Source organism: Triticum aestivum, chromosome 1D (assembly GCF_018294505.1).
Source record: "Triticum aestivum cultivar Chinese Spring chromosome 1D, IWGSC CS RefSeq v2.1, whole genome shotgun sequence".
In the NCBI taxonomy this organism is placed as follows: Eukaryota; Viridiplantae; Streptophyta; class Magnoliopsida; order Poales; family Poaceae; genus Triticum; species Triticum aestivum.
Window position 1 is genome coordinate 122,064,972 of NC_057796.1, and position 24,118 is coordinate 122,089,089.

Sequence of the window (24,118 nt, forward strand, 5' to 3'; positions counted from 1 at the left end):
TACGTGGACAACACTCTCCCCTCTCGTTGCTATGTATCACCATGATCTTGCGTGTGCGTAGGATTTTTTTTTAAAATACTACGTTCCCCAACAGTATCTTGTGTCCCCAACACACCAAATACAATGGTTATTTGTATAGGTGCACTTGTTCGGTGAAGAGATGGTGATACAAGCATAGTAATGATAGTATATATTATTTTTGTAATAGGAACAATAAAAAACAGCAAGGTAGCAATTGATAAAACGGAGCACAAAAGGTATTGCAATGCTTGAAAATGAGGCCTAGGGTTCGTACTTTTTCTAGTGCAATCTCTCAACAATGCTAATATAATTGGATGATATGACCATCCATCAATTTGCGATGAAGAATCACTCCAAAGCTCCTATCTAGCATAGAATATAAGAATAAATTGTTTGTAGGGTACAAAACCACCTCAAAGTTATTCTTTCCGATCAATCTATCCTAGAGTTCGTACTAAAATAACACCAATCTATTCTTTCCAATCGATCTAACCAAGAGTTCGTACTAAAATAACACCATATGATACACATCAACAAACTCTATGTCACCTAGATACTCCAATGTCACCGCGAGTATCCGTGAGTTGATTATGCGATATGCATCAAACAATTTCAGATTCATAATACTCAATCCAACACAAAGAACCTCAAAGAGTGCCCCAAGATTTCTACCAGAGAAACAAGGACGAAAACATGCATCAACCCCTATGCATAGATTACCACAATGTCACCTCGGAAATCCGCGAGTTGAGTGCCAAGACATAGATCAAGTGCTCTCAAATCCATAAAAGTATTCAATCCGATAAAAAAATCTCAAAGGGAAAACTCAATTCATCACAACAAGATAGAGGGGAAAACACCATATGATCCAACTATATAAGCCCGCGATACATCAAGATCGTGCCATCTCAAGAACACGAGAGAGAGAGAGAGAGAGAGATTAAACACATAGCTACTGGTACAAACCCTCAGCCCCAAGGGTGGACTACTCCCTCCTCATCATGGTGGCCGCCGGGATTATGAATATGGCCACCGGTGATGATTTCCCCCTCCGGTAGGGTGCCAGAACGGGGTCTAGATTGATTTTTCGTGGCTACAGAGGCTTGCGGTGGCGGAACTTCTGATCTAGGGTTATTTCTGATGGTTTCTCTATTTATAGGATTTTCAGCGTTGGAATCACGCGAAGATGGGCCTCGAAGTGAGCACAACCCACCGGGGCAAGCCAGGCCCCTCTGGCGTGCCCTGGTGGGTTGTGCCCTCCTCGTGAGTCTTCTGGCCCTCCAACGAAGCTTCTAGTGCCTCTTTTGTTCCAAAAAAATCGTCAAACAGTTTCGTTGCATTTGGAGAACTTTTATTTCTGCACAAAAAACAACACCACGGTTGTTGTGCTGAAAACAACATCAGTCTGGGTTAGTTCCATCCAAATCGTACCAAAACCATACAAAATTGTTATAAACATGGCATGAATACTTCATAAATTGTAGATACGTTGGAGACATATCAGCATCCCCAAGCTTAATTCCTACTCGTCCTCGAGTAGGTAAATGATAAAAGAAATAATTTATGAAGTGTCAATGCTAGCAAAGTGCATAAGTTTGATAAATGATAATTTCAATCACTTTTCCTAGCATCATAATAGAAATTATTTTTCATAAAACTTCTCATGTTAAAGTAGCAACCAATTCACATGTTAAGGATCAAACAATGAATTCTTTTGAAACTCAACAACCTATATTCTTAGTCACCAAACAATTGCAATTCAACTTATTCAACAGAGTCTAAGTAAGAGCTCCACATACTCAATCATCATATAGTCTTCTATGATTGCTAGTACTCAAAGCATATTCTTAGAACAAATGGCATCCATCGACACACAGAAAGATATGGTCTTAATGTCTTGCCTCCCAACTCATTTATCATAGAGATAATTGTCAACAATAATAAATCATGATCAAATATATTTGATTGGCCATATGTGCCTAGATCTTTCCCCTGCACATGATGCTTGCCAACTATTCCCTCCGTCCCAAATTACTCGTCGCTGAAATGGATGTATCTAGAACTAAAATACATCTAGATACATCCATACGTGCGACAAGTAATTCAGAATGGAGGGAGTAGAGGATAATTGGGGTTGAAATAAGAATGCATACTATTGACTCTTGCATAAAAGTAAATACTGAAAAGTAAAAGATAGGCCCTTCGCAGAGGGAAGCAGAGGTTGTCATGCGCGTTTTATTTTTGGGTGCCCAAGCTCTTAATGCAAAGGAACATCACATTATATTGCCCCTTATGATATCAACATTTATTATGCAGTCCGTTGCTTTTATTACTTTTCCATCACAAGTTCGTACAACGCTCAATTTTCCCTTACAATAAAAGTTCAAACATATTTAGGAGCAATTTTTATTGCTTTATGCACCGATGGCAGCTTACTCGAAAGATCTTATTCAATCCATAGGTAGGTACGGTAGACACTCATGGCAAGAAACTGGGTTTAAGGGTTTTTGGATGCACAAGTAGTATCTCTACTTGGTACGAATTTTTGGCTAGCAAAAGATTCTTAGGCAAACACCACATGTTGGAGGATCCATAACAATATAACTTCTATGCAAATATACACAACCATAACTCATTATGTTGTCTTCCTTGTCCAACTTCAACTAATTTGCTCAAGTTTGAAAATAATTAATGCTTGCAATATTTATGCTTCCTTCTCAACCGCCTCCTGCTCCGCTGTCTCCAGCTGCTCTTTTAAGTGCTTTAGCATCCTCAGACAGACGTCTTGCACTATAATCCTTGCATTCTCATCCAACTCGTCCATCTTCAAGGTCGACATCTCTGAATCTTCAAAGTGGTCGTGGTCTCAACCTTCTTCTCTTTGAGTGCTGTCTTGTTCTCTTCGAGATTGAACTTCTTCTCAGCCGCTGCCATTAACATGATAAAATCGTCAGCCTTTTTTCCTGCTTGACGTCAGAGCGCTTGACACATGCCTCCTCCATCTTCACCAAGATGTCCTCGAACATATACATCATCTTGGTCGTGCCCCTTCTCTCTTCTCCTTCTCATCCTCCCACTTCTTTCTCCGGAACCGTCTTCTAACCTTCTTGGGCGGCACTTCTGTTGGGTCAGTTGGAGAACCCGCTTGTTCCCCGATGCCGATGTCCAGGGTCTTGATGGTGTTGGTAATGAATAAATTCCACTTGGGTTGCCCACTCAACTTCAACCAACAATGCATGAGGACGAAGTTCCTCTTATCCACCTTCAAGAACAAGTCACAAGCATGGGAAGGCTACAAAGAAAAATATTGTCATCAAATTATTGATTCGACCAAATGACCAACACACATAAGGATGACAATTTTACCCATGGGTACGGGTACCCGCGGATACCGTACCCGCATGGGCAAGGTATGGGCACAATTTTATACCCGCGGGTAATACCCATACCCTACCCGCTAAGTCATGTGTAAGGCATGAGTATAGTCTTTTACCCATGGATACACCCATACCCTACCCATTTATACTAGCATGTGAAGCTTACCCGTGATTCACAAGTGTACCTATGTTAAAATTGTGTTGTGAGTTTGTGAACCTATGTTAAAGTTGTCACCAATTTTCAATTTGAATTGAGATAACTGTGATGTACTCTTCTATATGTTATTGAGTTGAGACCAATGTTTTTTTGTCAAATCTGCTATAGATGAGTGTAAAATTGCGAATAACTTGTGTACTGTTTGATCTATCCACTGGGAACCCAATGTGTATGGGTAACCGTCGGGTATGGGTACGGGTAAAGTTTCATACCCATGGGTACGGGTATGGATAGAATTTTGTACCCATTGACTACACGGGTATGGGTATGGTATTGCTCTACCCGCTCAATACCCTACCCATTGCCATCCTTAAACACACAGAGCATATCCGGCAAACAAGTTGCATATCCGGCCAAATGACTAAGACATAGAGCAATTTACTTGCTCGGTGATTTGCGCACCACTTGGCCATCGATCAATTAATTGCTTCAAATGGTAGCAATACTTGGACACAACCTCTTGTATCGTGCACCATCGGTGGTTGAGCGACTTCGTCCCACGGTTGCGGATGAGTTTGTCGTGGTAGGGCTCGAAATGCTTATGCTCATGGAACCAAATATGAATGTTGGCCCAAAATGTTGCGCCCCTTTGCTCTGTGTCATGGATCGGTTCGATGCTAGTGGCCACCATGCATCACACAACAACTCGTCCTCCCGTATGTTGAAGCTTTCTCCCCTGCCCCTCTTCTTTGGACCGTCCAGAAAGTCATCCGGATCAATGTCGTCGTCGCCGTCCTGCTCCTGCTAACTGATGTATGAATCCAGCTGGCCAGTGTACATGCCCGGCTGCGTGATCGACATTGCGTACATGCCTGGCTTGGTGCATGTGCCCGGCTTGGGTGTACATGCCGGACTATGTGTACGTTTCGGGTTGTTGGGCCCGCAACTTCGGCTCCAAGTCATCCACCTGATCGTCCTCGAACCATCGTCTGTCTCCCCCCTTCGTTGTAGATCATCTCCATCATCTCTGTGTCTACGTCGTCGTACGTCGGCTCGCCTGGTTGACACATACCGGCGAAACAGAGAGTGGGCACCGAGCTGCTCCATGCCCGACGTCTGAGCTGCTGGGCAGCGTAGAAGTAGGGAGGCTTGTATTGATCTGACCAGAACCCCGTCTGCATGAATAGTGATGGTGGTGGCGCCCCCTGTCTCAGGTCCCGCCCTGCACACGCTCTCCGTCGGTACGACGCTCGCCTCCTACACGTCTGTCGCCACTATTGTCGCCCTTCTTTTTGAGCGGTGCCATCTCCTTTGCCTTCGGTCTGAGGCATCGGTCTTGTCGTGTCGCCGAGTTGATCTTTCGGGCGTCCGCCTTCGCCTGATCCTCCAGCACCACCGTTTTTGTCAGTTTTTCCTACGGGTCTATGCGGCGGTGAAAAAGGGTGGGGATTGGGGTGGAGAGTGGCGGAATGGTAGAGGACGAGGTTGAGAAAGGGGGCTTGCCGCAAAAATAGTACGACTAACTCCAAATGTGTGAGCTCCGCCTCAGTTTTGGGTGGGCTGGGAGTGTCGAAGTCCTACATGGCTGGACTCCGCAAAGCCTCATGTTTTGCTTCTGGTTTTTCGAGAAAACAAACACATGTACTGGTGTGTTCACAAATGCAGGACACTGCTGGATGGCGTGCATCGCTCGAACAGCTTGGTCCGGACGCTTGCGGGATGTTTGAGGGTCGGCGTTGGAGATGCACTTATACTCTTTCCAAAGTTTATAAGGTAGATTACTTTGTTACGGATTACAATACCCCGTAGAAACATTTTTTAAGAGATATAGCCCCTGCGCGGCGACCGGGGGGAACCTTAGCGCCGCCGCGTCCTCGTCCCTCCCCCGACCTCTCCTCCTCGCCGCCGCCGGGCAAAGCCCGGACGGCGTCGGCGGCGGCGGGATCTCTTCTCCCACGACTCGCTGGATCTGGCGCGGGCGGATCGCGATGGTTGTTGGCGGCGCACTGGAGGCGGGGCGCGCCGCGCGGGCTTGGGGGCGACGGCAGGGCTCACGCTCGCGGTTTCCCTTGGTGTGCGTGGGAGTCCGCTCGGGGGCGCTCCGACGTGTGCAGGCGGCGGTGGTCCCTGTGCGCGGTCGACGGCTCCGTCTTTGACCCGGACGGCGTGGGGGATGGCGGCGGCCCGGCGTGGCCGGCGATCTGGATGCGGTGGTGCTGGCGGCTCGTTGATCTGCCGGTGCTCCAGGGTTCTGCCTGGTGGTGCTGGTGGTGACAGCGGCCCGTGCACGAGAGTTGGATCCCTTCGAACTGATCTGGGTGAAAACTTGCCTTCGGCGTCTGCTAAGGCCAGCGGTGGCGGCGCTATCTGCGTCTTTCCCTTCTTGAAGGCATCGTCGTGGAGAAGTTCAAGGCCACTCTCTGCTACCTCCGGGGGAAACCCTAGATCGGATGATCGGATGACGGCGGCGCTTTGATGTCGTTCCTCCCTTGGGGGCGTCATTCTTGGAGGTACACACGTGATCGAGGGACCAGAGGACGGATTCTTTGGTGGAGCGGTGATTCATCGTACACACTGATGGCGACGGATCTTAACGGCGTGGCGCAGTGCAGATTCGGAGTTCGCTGTGGGAGGATGGACTCGCGCAGGAGGACGACGCTGTCAGGCGTCATGGTGGCGTCGATGGCAGAGAGACCTGGCACGGTACATGCAACAATACAACTCTGAAGATGGATTGGTGGCAGGTGGCTGCGGCGGCCTCATACCAGGCAGGCGTCCTGGTTGAGGAGTGCGCCGGACTGGTAGGTGCCCCATACCCGGCAGGCGTCCTGGTTGGGACCTCAGGTCTTAGATGTTTAGGTTTGGCTGCGATGTCTGTTTGGTATTAGGCCCAGACTATTTGCACCCTTTCATCAATTGGATAGGTATAGCGACAATTGTTGCTTAGACGGTGGCTTTAGTCTTGCTGTTGTATGGCTTTGTAAGGTCTTGTGAGAATAATTAATAAAGTGGCCGTATGCATCGTCCAGATGCAGAGGCCGGGGGTCATCCTTCTTTTCTAAAAAAACCAATTAAACAGTCAACGTATCATATAACAAAAAAAATCCATACATAATCCCAATGGAAATTCTTCAGGAGCAATGCTACAAACACGACACTGTTTGAACAATCTATGCACGATGACTGAGCTGAGCCTTTCATTACGTCTTTTGCATGGATTAGCACCCCTGGATCAGTCGTAGTTCAAGGGTCGGCTAGCAAACTGTCGTCCATAAAGTAGTTGCGATTCTTCAGTCATATTATACAGTAATTTGTCAGTTTCTTGCCCACTGGTCGATCTCGGACCCAATTTCTTTAGTCCAACAGGGTTCGACCCCGCTCCAGTGGCAGCTTCTCTGTTTGTCAATAGCAAGGGGTGCAGTGATCATTCTTGTCAGAGACCAAAACCCCACTGCAAAATGGCATAACCACTAGTTTAATCCCGGAGCAGAAAGGGCCTGTAAAAGCTGGTAGCACGCTTAACCGCCAAAAAAGCGGCACAACGGTCGTATCTTACACCGGAAGCAAAGGCCAAATGGGGTCGTCAGTGAGAACGAAAATTGGAACCTGGCAAAACGAGACCGATGCCATTTTCAGGTTTTGGGCAGTCAGACATCCTTCTCTTCTTCTCTTCATTTTACACGCGATTTTAGGCAGCCGTTTTGTTAGCCGCCAAAGTTTCTTACCTCATGCCTTGCCCACATGGACATAGTTCTGCCAACCGTTTAGTTAGGCGACGCAAACCTTTGTCCCAATCAGATACACGATTTTGGCAGCCATTCTATTTCATTCTACACAATTTTGGCACCCGTTTAGCTAGCCGCCATATTTTCTGAGATCATGTCTATCTCAGATCGTCCAGGCTCGGGTAAATTAACAAGCACACCATGGGATGCATCAAAAGATAATCTAGGCTCGGCTAAATTAACAAGCACACCATGAGATACATCAAGAGATAACAGTATAGGATAGTATAGATAGATTTAGTGTCATAGTACAAAATTTGTACTAAGAGCAGACTAACAGTTAGGAGACAACATTCTCCAAGAAGCCCAACTAAATATCTTAATAATAATAATCGAATAACAGTAAGCAGCTGTGACACAAGAGGAATTCAGTAGGACAAATCTCTTGATGTAGAAACTTATCTCTGACCCTTTTACCGAACTAAAAGTAGTATCGTTCTATACATCCCGCATCACAACTTTTCCATGGATTTCTCAATCTCAGCTTAACCTGTCTCTCTCAACCAGTTTATTATTCACATCCCAATTAGCAGCCATCAATCCAAGCTCACTTTGTTCCCACCTTTCAAATTTCCCTATCACCATGCTCCAATCCTTTTCGCCATCGCCACCGCGCAAACGGATGATCGAAGACGACGATGCGGAAAACAGACACCAACCAATGCAAAAAAACAAGAAAAGGATATATGCACCACGTTCTTCTTTACGCCGGTAGCTATCAACCAAGAACTGGTAATCCACGAACAACAATGACCACGTACTTTTGTGACGGCGACCTCCGCTGGCTCTTCCACACCGGCGGCGAGGGGTGCGGCAAGGGAAAGTGAAACTGGCAATGCCTCTGCTGTCAAAGAATCATCGGTAACGTGGAGGCGGCGGCGGCGACGCGTATGGCATGGGGTACACTGGCGGCAACGGGCCGGGGTATGCTGGCGGTGGGGGTGGCCGAGGTGGGACAAACGGCTTGCACTGGAAAGCTGCGCAGTCGACGGGCGGGCGGGCATAGAAAGCGGCGCACTGCTGCGGCATGCGCTGGGCGGGGCGGTTTGGGAGGCAGTTCCGGCGGTCGCCGTCGGCAGGCAGGACGCGCGCGCAGGACGGCGGCTCGCCGGTGAAGAAGTTGTAGGAGAAGGTGAAGTTCTTGAGCCGTGGGAGGTCGCACACGGCCTCCGGCACGGTCCCCGACAGCAGGTTGTGCGCGATGTCGAGCTGCTCCACCTTTTGCATCCTGGCCACCTCCGGCGGCAGCGGGCCTGCGAGGGCGTTGAAGCTGACGTCGAACACCGTCACCTCCCGGAGCATCCCGACCTCCGGCGGGAGGCACGAGGTGAGGCCGTTGTTGATGAGGAGGATCTCGTTGAGCGTGTCGGACATGTTGCCGAGGCTCGCCGGGAGGCAGCCGCCGAAGTGGTTGTTGGCGAGGACGATGACGGACACGGGCGAATTGCCGAAGTTGTCGGGGAGCTGGAAGCGGAGGCGATTGTGGTTGAGGAAGATGGCGTCGAACGGGCGGTCGAAGAGCTCCGACGGCACGCCGCCCTCGAAGTCGTTGAAGCGGAGGTCGAGGAACCTGAGGGACGGGAGGTCGAGCACGACGGTCGGGAACGCGCCCACGAAGCGGTTGTTGCTGAGGTCGAGCTCGTGGAGGAGGACGAGGCGGCGGAAGGTGTCGGGCACGAGGCCGCAGAAGCGGTTGGAGTTGAGGTGGAGCAGCGCGAGGTCGCAGAGGAGGCCGAGCTCCGACGGGAGGTAGCCCGCGATGTCGCCGTGGTTGAGGTCGACGCCGGCGACGGCGAGCTCGCCCGACGACGGGACGGGCGCGCAGAACACGCCGGTGTAGCCGCAGACCCCGGGCCCCACCCAGTTGCCGGTGAGGTTCTTGGGGTCGGAGAAGATGGCCTGCTGCTTCCACGTCTGCAGCGCGACGTACGCGTCCCGCAGCCGCGGGCTAGGGAACCGCCAGGCAGGGTCGACCTCCACCGCCGCAGTCGCCCTGATCCCCTCCGCCCATACGGCCGCGGCCCGCGCTACGCCCCCGCCGCTGCCGGCGACGGCGAAAAGGCAGAGGAGGAGGAGCACCGCCGCCGTCCTCATCATCTCATCACCCAGATTTCTCGCGGGCGCGGAGAAGAATCCAGGGAACTGAACGGAGGCGGTGGGTGCAGCGCTAAGATTTGGCAGCAATTGAGTTGTGGATGGACGGAGGAGGAGCGAGGACGAGGGGGGTGGAGGTGGAGGTGGGAGTGGGGAGAGGAAGACAGCTATGCCACAGCTCAGAGGGAGAGCGAGCGGGGTGGGAGTTTGGCGGGGGACGCGTAGCGGGGAGAGGGGGCGCGGCGGGGGGACATTTATGGTGGGGGAGAGGATTTATGATAGGCTTGGGGTCCCCCGCATTTGTCTCCGGAGTACAGTACTACGGTAATTATGGCGGTGATGGCGTGGGTTCAGTGGTTCAGTGGACTGTACTGGACATGGCCAGAGGGCTGGGTGGCGTGCATAATCCAAAGCTAGTAGTAGTACTAATAGTAAGAGTGAAATCTGGAATTTGGATTGTTGGGGCACATTCATCCATATATGAATTTTGCACATTCTTTTTTGTAAAGCATGCAGCAGGTAGAGCAATCCAACATTTTTTGCCCTGTAATAAGGGTAAGGATCCAAAGGTCCCTGACATTTCATATCAAAATTATTACTCCCTCTATTCCATAATGTTGTGTATATAGATTTTTTTTAAAAGTCAATCTTCACAAACTTTGATCAAGTTATGGAGAAAAAGATTTACATCTAGAATGTCCAACATATATCATAAGACATAGTTTCATATTATATATATTTATTATTATAGATACAAATAGTTTTCTCCACAAACTTTGTCAAAGTTTATGAAGTTTGACTTTTTCAAAAAATCTACCGCACTACATTATGAAACGGAGCGAGTACAACACTGAATAGAGGACGTCCTCCAGTCAAATCTCCTATATGCAACAGTGTCTGGCGAGGATGGGCTCCTGCCAAATGCAAGATCTTTCTCTGGATGGCCTTGCAACGCAAGATCCTTATGGCGGACGTGCTATTGTTGAGAGGTTGGGACAATAACTACTTTTGCCCTCTTTGCATGCGCTGCCTTGAAAAGGCCGCACACCTATTCTCGGAGTGCTCGTGGCCCAGACGAGTTTGGGACTCTATGGCCGCGGCTGCGAACATTCCTTCGTTTAAGTCTTCACAGTGGAGCGTGGATGCAACACTTCGTGAATGGCTACAAGAGCTTACCCCCTAGGACACTGATGCAACACGTAGAAGAGGTACGCAGGCGCTGGCAATGCTAATCTGCTGGGAACTTTGGCTAGAGCGAAACCGACGAATTTTCCACTAGCAAGAACTACCACTGCCAACGCTGGTTAACCGAATTAGGGATGAAGCAGCGATCTAGAAACTTGCTTGATGCCCAATCCCATTTGACCCAGGCTGAGCATTATTTATAAACTCGACGCGATGTTGTCTCGCAAAGCCAACAATGATTGTATTTTGATTTTTTTCTCACATGGTCTCTGACCTGATGTTGTACTCGGCCATCAACCTCTCTTCTTCTTAACGGAATCACAGCAGCTCTCCCGTTGTCTTTCATAAAAAGAAACAAAAAATTACAATATGGTCCTCCCTTCTTTTATCTAGGAACCCAATCCACAAAAGGAATGCAATTGAGTCCTAACAGGCGTAGCAACTTCATTGGAGACTTCATGGCCGTCATTTCCAAACGCAAACCTTGCCAACAACGGGCAAGGGAAAATGGGCCTCACTTGGAGGTTAAAAATGGCACGACAAAAGCAATTATTTTGTTAATATGTACTCCCTCCGTCCCATAATGTAAGATGTTTTTTGGCACTACACTAGTGCTGAAAAACGTCTTAGATTATGGGACGGAGGAAGTAGCTTCCTTGGCCGAGATTGATGTAGTGGGAACAAGAAATTGAATCCTCAAGCTAGCTCTCACACCCCACAAAACTATCGAAGATGTCTCTCCATCAGGCACCGCATCGGTGAATAAGAAGAGAGGAGGAGTGATGACCCACAAGTATAGGGCATCAATCGTAGTCCATTTGATAAGTAAGAGTGTCGAACCCAATGAGGTGCGAAAGGAATCAATAAGTGGTTTTCGCAAGGTATTCTCTGCAAGTGTTGTAAGATAGTTATGACACATAGTTTGATAGGAAGATAATTCGTAGCAAGTAACAAGTAACCAGAGTAACAAGGTGCAGCAAGGTGACCCAATCCTTTTTATTGCAAAGGACAAACCGAAAGTACTTCTTATAATGAGCAAAGCGTTCTCGAGGACACATGAGAATTTCGCCTAGTCACTTTCATTGTGATTTATTGACACGCATTCACTACTTTGATAAGTTGTTATGTGGGTGGGCCGGTGCTAAGGTGTTGTTCCTACTTGAACACTCAACCTACTTATGATTACCCCCTCTTGCAAACATCTGCAACTACGAAAGAAGAATTAAGATAAATCTAACCATAGCATGAAACATATGGATCCAAATCAGCCCCTTACGGAATATCGCATAAACTAGGGTTTAAGTTTCTATCACTCTAGCAACCCATCATCTACTTACTAATCCCGCAATGCCTTCCCCTAGGCCCAAGTATGGTAGTGTGTCATGTAGTCGACGTTCACACGACACCACTAGAGGAAGAACAACATAACACATAATAAAAACATTGAACAAAAACCAACTTTACATTATTACTTATAAGAGACTTCTCCCATGTCCTCAAGAACAAATGGAACTACTCACAAATCATATTCATGTTCATGATCATCGGAGAATAATATATGATTAACAATCTGAACATATGATCTTCCACCAAGTAAACCAATTAGCGACAACTACAAGATGTAATCAACACTACTAGCAACCCACATGTACCAATATGAGGTTTTGAGACAAAGATTGAATACAAGAGATGAACTAGGGTTTGGAGATGAGATGGTGCTGGTGAAAATGTTGATGAAGATGAGTCCTCCCACAATGAGAGGGTCGTTGGTGACGACGATGTCTTCGATTTATCCCTCCTGGGGGGGAGTTTCTCTAGCAGAATCACTCCTCGAGAGAGCAGAAGTGGTCCTGCCCAGATTCCGCCTCAAGACGACGGCACTTCATCCCGAAAGACTTCTCTTGTTTTTTTACGCAAATGGCTTCATATAGCAGGAGATGGGCCACAAAGGCCCTTTGTGGGACCAACCAGCTCAACAGGCGCATGTTCCTTCCAGTATTTTCTATATATTCCAAAATAGATCTTCATAAATTTTCAGGTCATTTGGAGCTCCGGAGAATAGCTATCTCTGTTGTAGCTCTTTTTAGGTCCAGAATTCTAGCTGCCAGCAATCTCCCTCTTGTGATAGAACTTGCAATTTAAGAGAGAAAAGGCATTAGAATTGCATCAAAAAGTAAAATGTAACTTTAAAATAGTAGAAATAGTAGTAGGAAAACATGATGCAAAATTGACATATCAACTCCCCCAAGCTTAGACCTCACTTGCCCTCAAGCGAATACCGAGCTCGATAAGCTTCACCACAGGTTTATAGAGAGAGGTGTAAAAAAACAAAAATACGAACATAGTAGCATCATGATCATTATTATAACAACAACTATCAATCATATAACTTCTCATGAACAAGTAACAATTCATGCACAAGCTAAAGTATAAACAATAAACTTTCTAGGAAACTAACAAACTGTATTCTCCATCATTAAAGCAATTGCAATTCATCATATTTCCACGAAGGGTCTATGTAAGAGCTTTTGGTTTAACAAACTTCACATACTCAATTATCATATAGTCTTCTATGATTGCTGGCACTCACAGCATATTTTTAGGACAAACCGTTTCAATCAGACACAAAGGAAGATGGGGATTTAATGTTTCACCTCCCAACTTATTTATCTCAGGGATAATGTCAACGATAATAACTCATGATTGCATATATTCAACTGGATACATATTCCTGGATCTTTCCTCACCATATGATGCTTGTCAAGTGGAGGATAACTGAGGTTGGAATAATAATACATATTTTTGACTCTTGCATAAAAGTAAAAATTAAACATTGAAAGATAGGCCCTTCGCAGAGGGAAGCAGAGGTCGTCATGCGCTTTTAATTGTTGGATGTGAAAGCTCTTAATGCAAAGGAATGTCACTTTATGTTGCCCATTATGATAGCAACCTTTATTGAGAAGTCCGTCGTTTTTATTGCGTTACCATCTCAAGTTTGTATAAAGTTTATTTTTCCTTACAATGAACAACCTCAAACCCCCTTCTCCCGGACAGACTGGCTTCGTCGGCATCGTGAACCCCCTTCTGGCACAGCTCAAGTACCCGGCGCTCCTCGGCGACGATCTCCGGATGCATCTACCGGATGTCCGCCATGTACTCTTCGTCTGCGCGCGCCACCTCGAGCTACTCGAACGCCTGCCTGTTCTCCCGTACCTAGCATCTGGATACAACTCGATGGTCGATTTCGACGGGCGACGACACGTTGGGTGTGCCTATTGGGAAGTTTAGCTTCGCTTTGCAGTCGTACAATGCCACTGCCTTGATGTCGTATGCCTTCGCCGTGAGCTCCGCCGATTGGTGGGAGCCCAGCCAATACCGGACGCTTGTCTTAGTGTCTCTGATTTACGATACCACATCCCCCATGGCCGTTGCCGCATGCCATGGTTCTTCTTATTCGGCGGCGGCGGCATCGGCAAGTCGACATCGAAGGAGCGTGATGGGGTCGTCGGCGACGGCTCGACTGTTGCCGCATCATGGATCCGTCGTACGAATCAATGGCGGCTTTCTAGGAGGGTGGGATCCAGCCATTTGGGGCGGCTCCGGGCGATTGGAAGCTTCATCAGAGGTGGGAGGCCTAGGAGGGGGTGGATCTAGGCGTTGGCAGATACGATGTGGTGGTGGTGGGGGGCAGCGGGAGGGGCGGTGCGGAGACGGGTGTGACTGCTTTCTAAATGAGCAGTTAAAAAGAAAACTCATTCGCACCCTCTGATGGAGAGGAAAGTCGGGTTTAGGTCTATAATGCAATTAGAAAAACAAGATGCTATCAAATCTATAACACACGCACCAAACAACCTGATAAAAACCCTAAATTTATTTTTGTATTGAATTAAACAAGGAATTCATGAATATATGAGGATAAAACTAGCAACACGAGTGAACCATAGCAATCTAGATGGGCTTGTGTATTGAAGGAGGAGGAAATATTTATCACCTTTATGGAAAATCCTTGGGGTTCTGATGACCCACAAGTATAGGGGATCTATCGTAGTCCTTTCGATAAGTAAGAGTGTCGAACCCAATGAGGAGCGGAAGGAAACGATAAGCAGTTTTCAGCAAGGTATTCTCTGCAAGCACTGAAATAATAGGTAACAGATAGTTTTCTGATAAGGTAATTTGTAACGAGCAACAAGTAACAAAAGTAAATAAAGTGCAGCAAGGTGGCCCAATCCTTTTTGTAGCAAAGGACAAGCCTGGACAATTTCTTATATAGAGAAAAGCGCTCCCGAGGACACATGGGAATTATCGTCAAGCTAGTTTTCATCACGTTCATATGATTCGCGTTCGGTACTTTGATAATTTGATATGTGGGTGGACCGGTGCTTGGGTGCTGTCCTTACTTGGACAAGCATCCCACTTATGATTAACCCCTATTGCAAGCATCCGCAACTACAAAAGAAGTATTAAGGTAAACCTAACCATAGCATGAAACATGTGGATCCAAATCAGCCCCTTACGAAGCAACGCATAAACTAGGGTTTAAGCTTCTGTCACTCTAGCAACCCATCATCTACTTATTACTTCCCAATGCCTTCCTCTAGGCCCAAATAATGGTGAAGTGTCATGTAGTCGACGTTCACATAACACCACTAGAGGAGAGACAACATACATCTCATCAAAATATCGAACGAATACCAAATTCACATGACTAATAATAGCAAGACTTCTCCCATGTCCTCAGGAACAAACATAACTACTCACAAAGCATATTCATGTTCATAATCAGAGGAGTATTAATATGCATAAAGGATCTGAACATATGATCTTCCACCAAATAAACCAACTGGCATCAACTACAAGGAGTAATCAACACTACTAGCAACCTACAGGTACCAATCCCAGACTTAGAGACAAGAATTGGATACAAGAGATGAACTAGGGTTTGAGAGGAGATGGTGCTGGTGAAGATGTTGATGGAGATTGCCCTCTCCCGATGAGAGGAGCGTTGGTGATGATGATGGCGATGATTTCCCCCTCCCGGAGGGACGTGTCCCCGGCAGAACAGCTCTGCCAGTGCCCTAGATTGGTTCCGCCAAGGTTCCGCCTCGTGGCGGCGGAGTCTCGTCCCGAAAGCTTGCTTCTGATTTTTCTTCGAACGAAAGACTTCATATAGCAGAAGATAGGCACCGGAGGGCCAACAGGGGGCCCACGAGGCAGGGGGCGCGCCCAGGGGGTAGGGCGCGCCCCCCACCCTCGTGGACAGGTGGAGGCCCCCCTGACGTGGATTCTTCTTCCAGTATTTTTTTATTATTTCCAAAAATAACTTTCGTGGAGTTTCAGGACTTTTGGAGTTGTGCAGAATAGGTCTCTAATATTTGCTCCTTTTCCAGCCCAGAATTCCAGCTGCCGACATTCTCCCTCCTTATGTAAACCTTGTAAATAAGAGAGAATAGGCATAAGTATTGTGACATAATGTGTAATAACAGCCCATAATGCAATAAATATCGATATAAAAGCATGATGCAAAATGGACGTATCAACTCCCCCAAGCTTAGACCTCGCTTGTCCTCAAGCGGAAGCCGATGACGATAAATATGTCCACATGTTTAGAGGTAGAGGCGTCGATAAAATAAAATACGGACATGAGGGCATCATGATTATTCTCATAATAGCAACATATATGGATATTGTCATATGATTTCTTATGCTCAAGTAATAATATATTTACAATGCAAAGTATGAATCAGAAACTTTATTGAGAACCAACAAACTATAATCTCAATCATTGAAGCAATTGCAATTTATCATAACATCAGAAAGAGTCTATGTCAGAGCTTTCTAGCAAGTCCACATACTCAACTATCATTTAGTCTTTCATAATTGCTAACACTCACGCAATACTTGTGGTTACGGAGTTTTAATCGGACACAGAGAAAGATAGGGGCTTATAGTTTTGCCTCCCAACCTTTTACCTCAAGGGTAATGTCAACAATAATAATTCATGCTAACCTACATCCAATTAGATATATATATATATATATATATATATATCAGGATCTTTCCAACATCCTATGCTTGCCAAAGGATAAAATGTAAAAAGGAAAGGTGAAGATCACCATGACTCTTGCATAAGGTAGAAGGTAATAATAAAAGATAGGCCCTTCGCAGAGGGAAGCAGAGGTTGCCATGCGCTTTCAGGGTTGGATGCACAAAATCTTAATGCGAAAGAACGTCACTTTATATTGCCACTTGTGATATAGACCTTTATTATGCAGTCCGTCGCTTTTATTTCTTCCACATCACAAGATCGTATAAAGCTTATTTCCTCCACACCAATCAATCATACATATTTAAAGAGCGATTTTTATTGCTTGCACCGATGACAACTTACTTGAAGGATCTTACTCAATCCATAGGTAGATATGGTGGACTCTCATGGCAAAACTGGGTTTAAGGGTTTTTGGAAGCACAAGTAGTATCTCTACTTGGTGCAAAGAATTTGGCTAGCATGAGGGGGAAAGGCAAGCTCAACATGTTGAATGATCCATGACAATATACTTTATCTCAAATATAAGAAAACATAACCCATTACGTTGTCTTCCTTGTCCAACGTCAACTCTTTAGCATGTCATATTTTAATGAGTGCTCCCAATCATAAAAGATGTCAAGATAGTATATTTATATGTGAAACCTCTCTTTCTTTATTACTTCCTATTAATTGCAACGATGACCAAAGCTATGTTTGTCAACTCTCAACAATTTTTAATCATCAAACTCTTTCTATGTGAAGTCATTACTCTCCATAAAACCAATATGATCTCTTTGTTTCTTTTTATTCTTTTTCTTTTCTTTTATTCCCTCAAGATCATAGCAAGATAATCAAGCCCTTGACTCAACACTAATCTTTATTATATATAGCTCACGGACTTGATTACATAGAGGGATCATAAAGCAAAACTTAAAACTAGATCATACCAAAAACTTTATTCTACTAGATCAAGATAAATCTAATAGGATCAAACTAAGAAAAACGGTGAAGATAGGAGATGATGGTGATACGATACCGGGGCATCTCCCCCAAGCTTGGCAGTTGCCAAGGGGAGTGCCCATACCCATGTGATTATGCCTCCTTCTTTGTTGGTGAAGAAGATGGTGGTTTAGTTGATGGCGTAGGCTTCTTCCTTAATTTACGCTTAAGGACAGAATTTTGATCCCTCAGGTCATCAATCTCCTGCTCCAGGCTTAATATCTTTTTGCATAATTCCTGCTTGTTTTCCTGCAAGAGGCGAAAAGGGATAAACTCGATCTTAAATTTCTTTGCTCTATCAGGGAGGCTTGACTTTTTGAACTCCACATGCATGTCCCCAGGTTGAGGTAATGGGACTTCATCTTCATCTGAGCTCGTCTCCTCCTTTCTCTTGGGTTCATAGTCCTCTTCTTCTTCCGTAGTCCAACCACAATGCTCCACATCACCATAGACCTTAGGATCTGCAAGGTAATCAGCCACATAGCTTTCTCCTTCCGAATCCTGGGATGACATGTTGCTCTAATCTGCAGCAGGACAGCTCGAAACAAGAACAGAGGGTAATTGCGTGATACAGGAGTCAAACCCTTCGGGAGATTATATAATGAATTTTTACCGACCAAAATACGTATCGTGCAAGAAAACGGAGTCCGGAGAGCGCACGAGGTGCCCACGAGGCAGGGGCGCGCCCTCCACCCTCGTGGAGCCCTCGTGTCCCTCCCGGACTACTTCTTATTTTTCTATTTTTCTAAATATTCCAAAACGGAGAAAAATTTCCATTAGAACTGTTTTGGAGTCGGTTTACTTACCGTACCACATACCTATTCCTTTTCGGAGTCTGAAACATTACGGAAAGTGTCCCTTATGTATTCCTCAGGGGTTACGGTTTCAATAACATTGGTTTCAACATTTATGGGATTACCTGAGATATAATGTTTGATTCTTTGATCGTTCACCACCTTCGGATTTGTGCCTTCGAAGTTGTTGATTTTTATGGCACCTTGACGATAGACCTCATCGATAACGTAAGGACCTTCCCATTAGAGAGAAGTTTTCCTGCAAAAAATCTTAAACGAGAGTTGTATAGCAATACATAATCACCTACATTGAACTCACGCTTTTGTATTCTTTTGTCATGCCATCTTTTAACTTTTTCTTTAAACAATTTGGCATTCTCATAAGCTTGGGTTCTCCATTCATCAAGTGAGCTAATGTCAAATAACCTCTTCTCACCGGAAAGTTTGAAATCTTAGTTGAGCTCTTTAATAGCCCAATAAGCCTTATGTTCTAGTTCAAGAGGTAAGTGACATGCTTTTCCATAAACCATTTTATACGGAGACATACCCATAGGATTTTTATATGCAGTTCTATAAGCCCATAATGCATCATCAAGTTTCTTGGACGAATTCTTTCTAGATCTATTAAAAGTCTTTTGCAAAATTAATTTGAGCTCTCTATTACTCAATTCTACTTGACCACTAGACTGTGGGTGATAAGGAGATGCAATTCTATGATTAACATCATACTTAGCAAGCATTTTACGGAAAGCACCATGAATAAAATGTGAACCACCATCAGTCATTAAATATCTAGGGACTCCAAACCTCGGAAAAATAACTTCTTTAAGCATCTTAATAGAGGTGTTATGATCAGCACTACTAGTTGGAATAGCTTCTACCCACTTAGTAACGTAATCAACAACAACTAAAATATGTGTGTATCCATTAGAGGCAGGAAAAGGTCCCATATAATCAAAGCCCCAAACATCAAATGGTTCAATAACAAGTGAATAATTCATAGGCATTTCTTGACGTCTACTAATATTACCAATTCTTTGACATTCATCACAAGATAAGACAAACTTACGGGCATCCTTGAAGAGAGTAGGCCAATAAAAACCGGATTGCAATACCTTATGTGCAGTTCTATCTCCAGCGTGGTGTCCTCCATAAGCCTCGGAGTGACACTTGCGTAGGATCTGTTCATGTTCATGCTCAGGTACACAACGTCTAATAACACCATCTACTCCTTCTTTATAAAGATGTGGGTCATCCCAAAAGTAATGTCTCAAATCATAGAAAAACTTTTTCTTTTGTTGGTATGTGAAACTAGGTGGTATGAATTTAGCAACGATGTAATTAGCATAATCAGCATACCATGGAGTAGTACGAGAAGCATTTATGACATTTAATTGTTCATCAGGAAAGCTATCATCAATAGGTAGTGGGTCATCAAGAACATTCTCTAACCTAGACAAGTTGTCTGCAACGGGGTTCTCAGCTCTCTTTCTATCAATAATATGCAAATCAAATTCTTGTAGCAAGAGAACCCATCTAATAAGTCTAGGTTTAGCATCTTTCTTTTCCATAAGATATTTAATAGCAGCATGATCCGTGTGAATAGTTACTTTAGAATCAACAATATAAGGTCTGAACTTATCACAAGCAAATACAACTGCTAAGAATTCTTTTTCAGTAGTAGCATAATTTCTCTGAGCATTGTCTAGAGTTTTACTAGCATATTGAATAACATTTAATTTCTTATCAACTCTTTGCCCTAGAACAGCACCTACAGCATAATCACTAGCATCACACATAATTTCAAAGGGTAAATTCCAATCAGGTGGCTGAACAATAGGTGCAGAGATCAATGCTTTCTTAAGTATTTCAAATGCTTCCACACAATCATCATCAAAGACAAATGGTATATCTTTTTGTAATAAATTAGTCAGAGGCCGAGAAATTTTTGAGAAGTCCTTAATGAACCTCCTATAAAAACCGGCGTGACCAAGGAAACTTCTTATACCTTTGATGTCCTTGGGACATGGCATCTTTTCAATAGCATCAACCTTGGCTTTATCAACCTCAATACCTCTTTCAGAAACTTTATGCCCCAAGACAATACCTTCATTAACCATAAAGTGGCACTTTTCCCAATGCAAGACAAGGTTAGTTTCTTCATCTCTGCAAAACTCGATCAAGGTTGCTTAAGCAATCATCAAAAGAGGATCCATAAACGGAGAAATCATCCATGAAAACCTCACAAATCTTTTCACAAAAGTCAGAGAATATAGCCATCATGCATCTTTGAAAGGTAGCAGGTGCATTACATAAACCAAAAGGCATACGTCTATAAGCAAAAGTACCGAAAGGGCAAGTAAAAGTGGTCTTTGATTGATCATCGGCTGACACAGATATTTGAGACAAACCAGAATAACCATCTAGAAAGCAAAAATGTGTATGTTTGGATAATCTTTCTAGCATTTGATCAATAAAAGGTAAGGGGTAATGATCCTTTTTAGTAGCTTTATTCAATTTGCGGAAATCAATTACCATCCTATAACCTGTAATAATTCTTTGCGGAATCAATTCATCTTTATCATTAGGAACGACAGTAATACCTCCCTTCTTAGGGACACAATGGACAGGACTTACCCACTGACTATCAGCAACGGGATAAATTATACCTGCCTCAAGGAGCTTTAGTATTTCCTTTCTTACCACTTCTTTCATCTTAGGATTCAGCCGTCGTTGGTGATCACGAACTGGTTTGGCATCTTTCTCCAAATTTATTTTGTGTTGACATAGTGTGGGACTAATGCCCTTAAGATCATCGAGAGTATATCCAATAGCAGCACGGTGCTTCTTCAGAGTTTTCAATAATCTCTCTTCTTCATGCTCTGAAAGGTTAGCGCTAATAATAACAGGATATATCTTTTTCTCATCAAGATAAGCATATTTAAGAGTATCAGGTAACGGTTTAAGCTCAAACACGGGATCACCCTTGGGTGGAGGAGGGTCCCCTAAGATTTCAACAAGCAAATTGTGTTTCAGGATGGGTTCCTGTTTAAAGAATACTTCATCTATTTCCCTTCTTTCATTCATAAATATATCATTTTCATGGTCTAGCAAATATTGTTCTAAAGGATCACTAGGAGGTACGACAATAGAAGCAAGACCAATAATTTCATCCTTACTAAGCAATTCCTCTTCACGGTGTTGTCTATGAAATTTAGAGAAATTAAACTCATGAGACATATCACCCAAACCAATAGTAACGATATCCTTTTTGCAGTCTATCTTAGCATTAATAGTGTTCAAGAAGGGTCTACCAAATATAATGGGACAAAAGCTATCTTGTGGGGAACCAAGAACAAGAAAATCAGTAGGATATTTAGTTTTCCCACACAAGACTTCAACATCTCTGACAATTCCAATGGGTGATATGGTATCTCTATTGGCAAGCTTGATGGTAACATCAATATCTTCTAACTCAGTAGGTGCAATATCATGCATAATTTCTTTGTATAAGTTAATAGGTATTGCACTAGCATTATCACCCATATCACATAAGCCATGATAACAATGATCTCCTATTTTAACAGAAATAACATGCATGCCTACCACAGCTCTATGTTTATCTTGAGCACAAGGTTTGACAATTCTAGCAGTTTCATCACAGAAATGAATAACATGCCCATCAATATTATCAGACAAGAGATCTTTAACAATAGCAATATTAGGTTCAACTTTAACTTGCTCAGGAGGTGTATAAGTTCTAATATTGCTTTTACGAACCACAGTTGAAGCTTTAGCATGATCCTTTATCCTAACAGGGAAAGGTGGTTTCTCAACATAAGCAGTAGGAACAATAGGATCATTATAAGTGATAGTCTTTTCTTCAACTTTAATAGGTGCAGCTACTTTTACTTCTATGGGAGGATGATATTTAAACCACTTCTCCTTAGGGAGATCAACATGAGTAGCAAAAGATTCACAGAAAGAAGCTACTATCTCAGAGTCAAGTCCATATTTAGTGCTAAATTTACGGAAAACATCGGTATCCATAAAAGATTTAACACAATCAAACTTAGGTGTCATACCTGACTCCTTACCTTCGTCGAGATCCCAATCTTCAGAGTTGCGTTTAATTCTTTCCAATAAATCCCATTTGAATTCAATAGTCTTCATCATAAAAGAGCCAGCACAAGAAGTATCGAGCATGGTGCGATTGTTATCAGAAAGCCGAGCATAAATTTTTGAATAATTATTTCTCTTGGGAGCTCATGATTGGGGCATGAATATAACATTGATTTAAGCCTCCCCCAAGCTTGAGCGATGCTTTCTCCTTCGCGAGGCCAAAAATTATATATATAATTGCGATCACGATGAACAAGATGCATAGGATAAAACTTCTGATGAAATTCCAATTTCAATCGTTTGTAGTTCCATGATCCCATATCATCACATAGCCTATACCATGTCAATGCATCTCCCTTCAAAGATAAAGGGAAGACCTTCTTCTTAATAACATCATCGGGCACACCTGCAAGCTTAAATAATCCACAAACTTCATCCACATATATTAGGTGCTCATCAGGATGCATTGTTCCGTCTCCTGCAAAAGGATTAGCTAGCAGTTTTTCTATCATACCCGAAGGAATCTCAAAGTAGACATTTTCATTTTCAGTAGGTTCAGTAGGTTGAGGAGCAACTCTTTGCTCTACTGGTCGGGGTGAAGATACCCCGAACAAGCCCCTCAGAGGATTACTTTCCATAGTAACAAGTGACAGTAAATTTCAGCACACTATATAAATTTTTCCTTACCAAATTCCACCTACCAAAGGCGCTTCACTCCCCGGCAACGGCGCCAGAAAAGAGTCTTGATGACCCACAAGTATAGGGGATCTATCGTAGTCCTTTCGATAAGTAAGAGTGTCGAACCCAACGAGGAGCAGAAGGAAATGATAAGCGGTTTTCAGCAAGGTATTCTCTGCAAGCACTGAAATAATAGGTAACAGATAGTTTTGTGATAAGATAATTTGTAACGAGCAACAAGTAACAAAAGTAAATAAAGTGCAGCAAGGTGGCCCAATCCTTTTTGTAGCAAAGGACAAGCCTGGACAAACTCTTATATAGAGAAAAGCGCTCCCGAGGACACATGGGAATTATCGTCAAGCTAGTTTTCATCACGTTCATATGATTCGCGTTCGGTACTTTGATAATTTGATATGTGGGTGGACCGGTGCTTGGGTGCTGTCCTTACTTGGACAAGCATCCCACTTATGATTAACCCCTATTGCAAGCATCCGCAACTACAAAAGAAGTATTAAGGTAAACCTAACCATAGCATGAAACATGTGGATCCAAATCAGCCCCTTACGAAGCAACGCATAAACTAGGGTTTAAGCTTCTGTCACTCTAGCAACCCATCATCTACTTATTACTTCCCAATGCCTTCCTCTAGGCCCAAATAATGGTGAAGTGTCATGTAGTCGACGTTCACATAACACCACTAGAGGAGAGACAACATACATCTCATCAAAATATCGAACGAATACCAAATTCACATGACTACTAATAGCAAGACTTCTCCCATGTCCTCAGGAACAAACGTAACTACTCACAAAGCATATTCATGTTCATAATCAGAGGAGTATTAATATGCATAAAGGATCTGAACATATGATCTTCCACCA

At 44.2% G+C, this 24,118-nt stretch overlaps 1 protein-coding gene across 1 annotated transcript; it reads right to left on the reverse strand.

Annotated features, from left to right (window-relative positions):
- Positions 1-7,538: 7,538 nt before the first annotated feature.
- LOC123180703 (leucine-rich repeat extensin-like protein 4) lies at positions 7,539-9,665 on the reverse strand. The gene has a single exon (XM_044592816.1). The coding sequence runs from the start codon at positions 9,435-9,437 to the stop codon at positions 8,196-8,198; it is 1,242 nt and encodes a 413-aa protein (XP_044448751.1). The 5' UTR covers positions 9,438-9,665; the 3' UTR covers positions 7,539-8,195.
- Positions 9,666-24,118: the final 14,453 nt, after the last annotated feature.